Raw genomic sequence first — 10,820 nt, 5'->3', positions numbered from 1 at the left:
TTATATGGTTTTCATATTACTGATTTAAATTGATTTTTGAGAATTTGAGAAAAATATAGATTTAAATTATTATGTTTTAAAAATATTTATGCATTGAAATATTAATGGCTTGACCTTATGCCATTGAAAAATTTGTATATTCAAATTGATGGATTTGAACTTGATGGATTTTAAAGTGATGGATTTATGATGAGGATTAAAGAAAAAATGTGGGAATGTGAGTTTGAAAAATAGTATAATTCCCACGGTGAATTTTGGAAAAAATTGTGCAATTTAATAATAAATTTGGTTATTTGTTTTAGACGCACTCATACAGTACTGGTGTTCTATACTGTATATGTGAATGAGCGCACAAGTTATAATGTCTCCCGTGAGTTGCCATCAGACCAAGGGTAGGCAAGTTTTATATAGTGCACATAAGCCGCCCCCCTCCATGGCCGGGTTGATGGTTTAAGCAGCAGCGCTGTCGGGATGCCGAAGTGACCGTATGCAAGTTTCTCTCTTTAACCTCCCTCCAAATGGTGCTTGGGACGCTGGGTATTATAGGGCATCACTGGTATATAGTGTGGTGCGTCAAGTATTATTTTTCAGATATAAATTTCAAATCTTAAAGTTTCAAAGCAGCATTTAAATTAAATGTATTTAATTTGTTTTATCATCTATTTCCAATTAGTATTTTCTAAAATGTATTTATTCATATTTTATATCATTTGTTTTAAATTAATGTTTTTAAAATGCATCTTGCCATAAAAATATTAGATGGGTTGGTTGAATATTTCAAAGTGAATATTATAGTATTTTTCTACCACTTATTTTATATGATTATTTGTAATTGTTTAAATCATATTTTTGACACTGTTTATTTTGATTTATTAAATCAAATTTTATGACTTATATATTGAATTTTACTTTTATGTTATATTTCTTTAATGTAAGTATTCTAAATTTATTTTATTATATTTCATTATATTTTATTCATATTTGGATTATTTAAATTTTTTTCCAAATTAATTATTCTTTTATTTTTGGGGCATAAAAGATTGGGTTTTGCAAAAATGTTTTAAAATGGGAACTTTTCCAACGGAGTGAATGGTGAGTGGTGAGGGTTTTGAGAGAAAATATTATTTTCAATTAATTATTATTTATTTACTTATTTATTCTTAATTAATCAAATGTACTATAATTATCGTTACTATTATAATTGTACAGTAGATAGGGTCACTCACTGAGATGATTACCATCTCATATTTCTAAATTCTGTTCCCCTAGGTACAAGGATTGGGAGACGTTGATCGTCCGGGGCAAGCCCGACGTCTCAGTTCATTGACGAAAGTCCAAGAAGCATTTCCTCCCTTTTCCTCTTCATCTTGTATTGCTTCTTTATCTGACATTGTATTAATTTCATATTTATTTGTATAATGCTCTGTATACTGTATTGGAAACATTTTATTAAATAATGCAATAATTCCCTGTTATTATTTTGGAGTGCTGTAAACTTGTGGAAACAAATTGTAGTAAGATGGGAGGAATAAGGTGGTGTTTATAGAAGTGTGTTTTCAGTGCAGGAAATTTGTGGTAAGTCCAACCGTTATGGGAGGTTCTGTAGGATTTTCCATTGGAAGGTCCGGTAGGGTTTCCTTGGGATCAGGGCTTGTCTAGGGTTCCTGTGAGGAATTTTAGACGGGTCCTGACAGAAGCTGGGCTCTAACTACTCCAGAGGCAGGGAGAGAAGTGCAGTTGGCAAGAAGGAGGCTAACAAAGATGGTACAACCTGTTGTGTTAAAGAGAAGGCCCGGAGACACGTTAAGACTGATTTTGTAAAAACCGCTGGCGTTGGTGACGGCTTGCCCAAGACTGGTCCTGGCTCCATCGCAGGACAAGCTGACATTAGTGCCAGCCACAGGTGGGCCAGAGGGAGGCGGAATCCTTCTGACCAGGCAAGTAACGAAGCCAGCAGTCACAACGTTAGTTCCGCTAGCCAAATTTACAGACGAGGCTGATGAGGATTTGGCTGTGGTAAGAACCAAGAAGGCAAGGAAGAGCAAGTATGCTGAAGGATGTTTTTCCATTGTTTGCAATCTAGCTACTTTGTGATATCAAGGTTTATTTATTTATTTATTTCTTTTTATTTTGTTGTTGTTCTTGCAGATCTTTGGAAGAACCACTTATGTATTTATATACTTCAAAAAAAAAATATTGTTTAAAGGATGACTTTAGTTATCAAGTTGGCCAAATTAGAGATTTATTGCTATGTTCCTAACCTTGTTTGGAATCTATTGACCTGGCAAGTGCAAAGATTGTTGTTTACTCAATTAAATTATACAATTTTAAATTATTAATTTATATGACACTTAATAAAACATAACTTTTTATATATAGAAAAAGTCGTTATATTATCAAAACCATTTGAATAAAAAAACTGTCACAATATTTATTATTAGTTTTTAAATTGCTATAAAAATTAAAATCTAAAAATGTATATATTTGTGTATTATACAAGTCTAGTAAAATATCAAAACCACAAAAAGATAAAGTGTATCCTATTAGGACTCATATAAATCTCAAATATATTTTTAAATCTCAACTCTTACAATAACTTAAAAGCTTATAAGAAAATGTCTGAATGATTTTTCATTAGACCGATCTCAACTTATGAATTCATGTGTGTATATATATATATATATATAATTTTGTTATAACATATCTGCATATTTATTTTGTGATAGGCATCTCACAACTCACCACGTTGGGTGACATGTATGGTTTTTGTAAATTTACTTATTTATTTTTTTCATCTCATCAAATATGGTGGGATGTAAAATACTCATCATAATGTAAGTGTATAAGCTTACCATAGCACAACTATTTATAAAGAAGACCGAGCACATATTATGTATCCATAAAATTTTATTTTTCAGCCACCATATCACTTTAAGAGATAACATTTTAAAATATATGTTCTATATACAATTCATTTTTTTAATAAGATTTTAAAATTTTACTAAATTCATTTTAGACCACTAATTCATTTTCAAGTCTCAATCTTTAAAGTAATTTAAAAGCTAATAAAAGATTCTAATATTAAAATCATCGTGTGGATCTGATGTGAGATCAACCCATATATATGCTGACTTTGCTTAATTAAAGCCATGCCAAACTCTATAGCTGGCGGTTCATTTAACCCTTACCGGCTTTTTATTCACCAATATTCATGCTATGTACATAGATATATGCCCATTATGCATTTTAATGAAATGGGAATAGTCAAAGGCCTTAGTTGCCTTACCCTTCCAGCAGCTATGTGTGTAACACCCTGTCCCGAACAACATCGGAATTTTCTTCACGTTGACCGAGATTGACCGGGTTTGATCACCATTGACCAAGAGAGGTCAAATTTTGACTTTTTGATCCGGATAGAATTTCTCTTTGATCGGGGTATCATTGCAAAGTATGCATCAATCCGAGTCCATAGACTAGTAGCACATAAAAAACGGAGCTATAGTTTGAAAGATATGAGCAAAGCAAGTTGAGGTCCGAACTGTCCAAGGAGTGTCGGAGTTGACTTTTTGTTTGTGCACAGTTGAGCTTTGACTCATGCATGTTTGTGAAGTACTCATCGATGTGAGTTCATAAACTAGTGACACGCCCAAAACGGATATGTGTTTTAAAAGTTATGGTTCTACAAAATTTTCTAATATATCATTATTTTATTATTATTTTATTAATTTACTTTCCTTTTCTTTTTGTTTCTTTTTCTTTTTCCTTTATTTTGTTCTTTCTTTTTCTTTTCTTTCGAGTATGTAAAAAAGAGAAGGGAATGTGTGAAGTCCCACATCGGTTGGATAGAGGAACGAAGCATGACTTATAAACGTATGGATACCTTTCCCTTGTAAGGTCTTCCCATAAAGGAACATAAAACCATGAGGGGTAGGATTGGGCTCATGACCTAGCTTCCAAAGCGGACAATATCTCGATTAGGACTGGGAGGCCCGGGCCAGTGCGACTGGCAGGTAGGGGTTGGAAGAGGATTCCCCCTAACCACTGAGAGGCCTTTTAAAACCTTGAGGGTTGGGTTGTAAGAGGATTTCCTAGGTTCAAAGAGGACAATATTGCATGCGGGTGGTCTGGGCTTCACAAATGGTATCAGATCCGGATCCGGATCGGTGTGCCAGCGAGAACGCTGGGCCCCAAGAGGGAAGGATTGTGAAGTCCCACATCGGTTGGAAAGGGGAACGAAGCATGGCTTATAAGCATGTGGATACCTTTCCCTTGCGAGGCCTTCCCATGAGGGAACGTAAAACCGTGAGGGGTAGGATTGGGCTTGTCAGGACCCGTCCAGAATTCCTTCCCCGGAACCCTAGACAGCCCTGATCCCAGGGAAACCCTACCGGATCCTCCAACGGAAAATCCGACAGAGCCTCCCCTAAGGGATTTACTTACCACAAACTACCTACACTGAAAACACACTTCTAAAAACATCCCCTTATTCCACCCACAAACTACAAATTGATTCCACAAATTTCAGCACTTCTCAAAAACAACAACAGTCCAGTGCATAAATAAAACAGAATTATCCCAATAGTATACAGAGCTTTAAGAAGTGCTAAACAACCAAAATACAACAAGGCTGAAAGAAATAATACACTGAAATGAAAGAGTACGAAGAAACTTCTCGAAACACAACAGCAGCGGAAAACTTGGTTCGCTCCGGAAGAACGTCTACCACCACTTGCACCTAAGGGAACGGAATTTAAGAGTGTGAGTAACCCGAACTACTGAACACCTTTTTGTGATAATAAAAAATAATAGTAATAGAAATTAAGGAATAGAACGAATACCAACAATTAATAAATAAATAATAATAATAACGGTTGGAAAATAATAATTTCTCTCAAAACTCTCACCAATCGCTCCGTTTGAAATGTTCCCTTTTTAAAACCTTTTCACAAAACCCAATGTACATACCTCCCAAAAACCAAGGGATTAAATAATTTAACAAACAACAATTAAATAAATAAATACCCCAAATATAATAAAAATGTAATAAATTATAATAAATAATTTTAGAACACCTTTGGGGTTTAAAACACTATTTGCAATTTACACCGACAATTACACCTGATGCACCACACCATATACCGGTGATGCCCTCCGATACCCAGCGTCCCGAGGTACCGACTGGCGGGGGGTTAAAGAGAGAAACCTGCAGCGGTCACTTCGGCGTCCCGACAGTACCAACTGCTAAAAAAAAACCATCACCCGGCCAAGGAGGGGGGCGGCTGTGCGCAACAATAACCTTGCCTGCCCACGGTCCAATGGCAACTCACGGGTGAAGTAATAACCGCACGCTAAACCACATAATAACTGCGTGCTAAACCACATGTCCATACACCATACACCAGAACACCAATACTGTATGAGTGCGTCTAAAAATAAACATAAGTAACCAACCGTACCGTTTTTCCAAAAACCACCGTGGGAAGTATACCAAATTTTCACAAAACACCATCCCACATATTTTTATTTAAACAACCCGGTACGAAACAGTGATAATCAACAAACCACAATTTTCCTCGAAATACGAGATGCAACCATAAAAATACCGCGGGCATAATTTATAAAATTTAACCAAATATTTTCATAAAATATTTAACCCAATTATGCCCGAGAAATCACATTTGAAACCACGTAAAATTAATACCGAAACATACCTTGCTCATGCATAACAAATAAATTAAATTAAACCGCATTAAAACCATAATTAAACCACACCACATGAGCATAATTTAAATACTAAATTAAATACCAATTAAATTTAATTAATTGCCCAAAATAATTTTTGAAGGTGGGTCACTCACCTGGAGCACGCAATTAACCCATGATCCACCACGGGATCAATTTCACGACTCGCCGGTGCTCCTAGAACAAAATTCACAGACAGTCAAATAAATTAATATTTTATTCGGGTAAATAATACCCGGTACCCGGGGGTCAAAACACAAACTTTAACCAAAATGGTCGAATGATATACCGAATCGAAGCTCGTGGAACGAGGATCACCAATCCGGTCTCCATCGACCCTAATTCCGCCGGAGGTGGCCGGAATTTGGTCGGGAAGTTTCGGCCAGTATTGATCTTGAGGGATCTTTCAAACGGTGGGGAATTTGGGCAAACTAACCTCGGAAATGGACTCAGAGGGGTCGAAAATAGTGGGATAGAGGTCGCGACTTCGCCGCCGCCGCGACTTCGCCGGCCCGATCTGGGCGTCCGGCGGCGGCTTGCCGGGAAACTTGGTGGCCGAGGTCGCGAGGTGGCAGGCTTTGACGGTGGCCGGCGCGTGTAGCATTCTGGGGAGTGAAATCCGGCGAAACACCGGTCAAACAGGGAGACGCAGAGAGTCAAAGGAGAGAGAAATGGAGAAAAAGCTTGCTGCGTGTTTTTGGTCTCTCGGGCTCGGGGAAGAAGAAAGGAAAGGGAAAGGAAAAAAAGAAAAGAAAAAGAAAAAAAGAAAGAATGGTGTTTTCCCACGTGGGGAAGGAAAAGAAAAAGAAAAAGAAAAAGAAAAGAAAAAGGAAAAGAAAAAGAAAAAGGAAAAAGGAAAAATAATAATAATTAAATAAAAAAAATATTATTATTTAAAATAATAATAAAAATAATTTGATTTTTCACATGGTTGACATGTGGCATTTCACCATGGTGACACATGGCCACCTTCATTAAGTCACACGTGGCACATCGTTATGCATGTAAAAATAATAATAAAATAATACAATATTTGAAAAACTTTACAGGTCCATAACTTTCAAACCACATGTCCAAATCGGACGTGCCACTAGTCTACGGACTCGTATCGACGAGCAGTTCACAACCATGCATGAGTCAACACTCAACCTTGCATGAATAAAAAGTCAACTCTGGCACCCCTTGGACAATTTGGACCTCAACTTGTTTTGCTCAAAACTTTCAAACCGTAGCCCCGTTTTCAACGTGCTACCAGTCTACGAACGCGTGCCAGCGTGTACTTCGCCACGGTACCCTGGTCAACTTGAAATTCCCACCGAGTCAAAAAGTCAACTTTTGACCCCCTTCGGTCAATGATCAACGGTCAACCTCGGTCAACGTGCAAAAATTTCCGACATGATTCGGGACGGGGTGTTACAGGGCTCACCACCTAGCTTCCAAAGTGGACAATATCTCGGTTGGGTCTGGGGGACCAGGGCCAGTGGGACTGGCAAGTAGGGGTTGGAAGAGGATTCCCCTTAACCACTGAGAGGCCTTTCAAAACCTTGAGAGCTGGGTTGTAAGAGGATTCCCCAGGCCCAAAGAGGACAATATCGTATGCGAGTAGTCTGGGCTGTCACAGAAGGGGTACTATTCATCATCTCCTCCCTCTCCCCTCTCTCTCTCTCTCTCTCTCGCTGTCTTTCTCTGTCTCTCTCTGTCTCTCTCTCTCTCTCTCTCTCCCGTCAATATCTCTCCTCGGTCTGCACCATTTCTAGCCATCGAACGGCCACACGTACTAGCCATCAATGAAGTCCAGTCGTCGACAAGCTCAGTTGCCAAGTTTGGCGGCTAGCCGATCGGCGACGCACCCAGATCGGCGACGACCCATTTTGATTTTCCGGCGGTTTCGCTGTTTTTCGGCCAACCCAGTCCAATTTCATACTCTTTTCCCCCTATTTTGGACCTTCTGAGCTCGATTTTGATGTCCATTCAGCTCAATTCCCTATCGGTTGGGAGATACTACAAGTTGAAGTTCGGCTGAAACCTTCCGGCCACCTCCGGTCGAGTTGAGTCCAACAAAGGTCGGTAATGTCATCCTCGTTTCATTAGCTTTCCATAGATACCTCATTTGTGAATTTTGGATACCGTTTATGTTAGTTTCCAGAGGTAATGGGTATTATTTATCCGAATAAAATATTAATTTATTTGACCCTGTGTAATATTGTTACTCTAGGAGCACGTGTGAGTCGTAAAATTGATCCTATGGAGGTCTTGGTTGGATTGCATGCTTGAGGTAAGTGACCCACCTTCAAACTTAATTTTGGGTGTTTAATTATATGTATTTTATGATAATTGATTATTTGAAAATGCAATTTTTCATGTGTTAATTGTTTAGTAAAATTATATATTGGAATTTTGATGGCACAATTTAAATAAATTGAAATGTATATGTGTATTAAAGCATAATTTGATTTTAACAAATTATGGAGATTTTATTTTTATGAAATTCAATTTTTTAAAAAATTGTGAATTTGAATTGTTGTTCAATTTAATTGTGAATTTATTTATGTTTTATAAAAATGTATTTATATATTGATGAATTGTGGAATTTAATTATATTTTAAATTTTAAGGAATTGAAGGAATATTTATTTTAAATTATTGTTAATTTCATTGATAGATTTGAAATTGATGGAATTTATGCGATTGATTTATGATGATATTCATAAAGGACTTATAAAAAATTTACGGGTTTAATTGGATAGAATAAACCCGGTGGTATTTAAGAAATTTTTTATGTCAGGACCCGTCCAAGATCCCTCACCAGAACCCTAGACAAGCCCTGATTCCAAGAAAACCCTACCAAACCTTCCAATGGAAAATCCGGCAGAAGCTCCCCTAAAGGTTGGACTTACTACAATTTTTCTGCACTGAAAACATACTTCTATATATATACCACCTTATTCCTCCACCTTACTACAATTTAATTCCACAATAAACAGCACTTCCATAAATTAAATAGGAAACTAATGCAATATTTAATAAAATATATCCAATACAGTATACAGAGCATCATAGGGTACAATTAAGTATGGAAGTTATACAACAAAGGATGGAAAGAAATATTACAATAGAAATAAATGAAAAGAAAGAGAACTCCTCGAAATACGACAGCAACGAAGATCAAGCTCGCTCCAGACGAACGTCCACCAATCTTTGTACCTAGGGGAATGGATTTAAAAATATGAGATGTTAATCATCTCAGTGAGTGATCCTATTTACTATACAATTATAATAGCAACAATAGTCAAAGTACACTTGAATAATTAAGAATAAATAAGTAAATAATTAATAATTAATTGAAAATAATATTTTCTCACAAAACCCTCACCATTCACTCCGTTAGAAAAGTTTCCCTTTTAAAACATTTTCGCAAAACCCAATCATTTATGCCCCAAAAAAATTAAGGAATAATTAATTTAATAAATAATTAAATAATTCAAATACGAATAAAATACAATAAAATAATTTAAAATACTTGCATTAAAGAAATATAACATAAAAGTGAAATTCAATATATAATTCGTAAAATTTGATTTAATAAATCAAAATAAACAATGTCAAAAATATAATTTCAATAATTACAAACAATCATGTTAAATAAGTGGTAAAAATATTATAAAATTCATTTTGGAATATTCAATCAATCTATATAATAAAAATATGGCAAGATGCATTTTAAAAACATTGATTTAAAATAAGTGACATAAAATATGAATAAATACATTTTAGAAAATATTAGTGGGAAATAGGTGATGAAACAAGTTAAATATATTTAATCTAAATACGATTTTAAAACTTTAGGATTAGAAATTTATATCTGAAAAATAATACTTGACGTATCACACTATATACCAGTGATGGCCTACGATACCCAGCGTCCCAAGCACTATCCGACAGGAGGTTAAAGAGAGAAACTTGCGTATGGTCGCTTCGGCATCCCGACAGCGCCGCTGCTTAAACCATCATCTCGGCCATGGAAGGGGCCGGTTTATGGCCAATATCAAACTTGTCTGCCCTCGGTCCGATGGCAACTTACGAGAAACATTATAACTTGCGCACTCATCTACATACACAGTACAGACACCAGTACTGTATGAGTGCATCTAAAACAAATAATCATATTATTTTTTAAAAAATAACATTTTTTGCAAAACTCACCTTGGGAATCATACCATTTTTTAAATTCACAATCCCATATTTTTTCTTTAATATCTCCAGCGTAAGTCCATCAATAATAATGTACAAATAACTTTTCCCAAATCATAAAATCAATCAAATAATATTTTAAGGGCATAATTATATAATTTGAAAGCACCAAACTTAAACCAATATTTTTCTTGAAATATCTAAAATCGAATCATGCCCAAAAATAATATTAAAATCCAAATACAATTAATTAAATGAAAACACCTTGCTCATGCATAATAAATTCAATTAAATCACAATAATAATAATCAAGAATTTCTTAATAAACCAAACTTTTATTTAGCATCAATAAGCATATATATATATATATATATATATATAAAAGAAATCACCAAAATTGAGAATACAATTTACCACAGTTATAAATAAATTCCACCACATGAGCATATTTTCTAAATATTAAATTAACACAAAATAAATATAATTAATCACCCCAAAATAGTTTTAAAGGTGGGTCACTCACCTTAAGCACATGTATTAATCGAGATCCTCTGCAAGATCAACTCCACTATCCACACGTGCACCTAAAATATCCACAATACACAAAACTAGTTATTTTAATATTTTAATCGGGTAACTCCCAAATGGGTCCCTGGGGAGCAAACACAAACGACAACCAAAATTTACGAGTGATATACTGAATCGAAGCTTGTGAAATGAGGATTACGAATCTGGTCTCACTTTTCGGAGATCGGACCCAACGTGGCCGAAATCTCATCGGAAAGATGTTAGATTTTGGATCCTCGAACCTCACAAACTACCGTGAGTTGGAAGAAACCGATCTCAGATCTGGGTTTAGGGGGTTGAAACTAGTAGGAAAGGCAGGCG

General features: G+C 35.7%; 1 protein-coding gene across 1 annotated transcript; it reads right to left on the bottom strand.

Annotated features, from left to right (window-relative positions):
- Positions 1-1,676: 1,676 nt before the first annotated feature.
- LOC125419532 (uncharacterized) lies at positions 1,677-2,069 on the bottom strand. Its single transcript, XM_048465734.2, has one exon. The coding sequence runs from the start codon at positions 2,067-2,069 to the stop codon at positions 1,677-1,679; it is 393 nt and encodes a 130-aa protein (XP_048321691.2).
- Between the last annotated feature and the right edge of the window lie 8,751 nt (positions 2,070-10,820).

The sequence above is a fragment of the Ziziphus jujuba genome, chromosome 11, assembly GCF_031755915.1.
Source record: "Ziziphus jujuba cultivar Dongzao chromosome 11, ASM3175591v1".
Lineage (NCBI taxonomy): Eukaryota > Viridiplantae > Streptophyta > Magnoliopsida > Rosales > Rhamnaceae > Ziziphus > Ziziphus jujuba.
The sequence above is the reverse complement of the archived record's forward strand: the minus strand, read 5'-3'. Positions and strand labels throughout refer to the sequence as shown.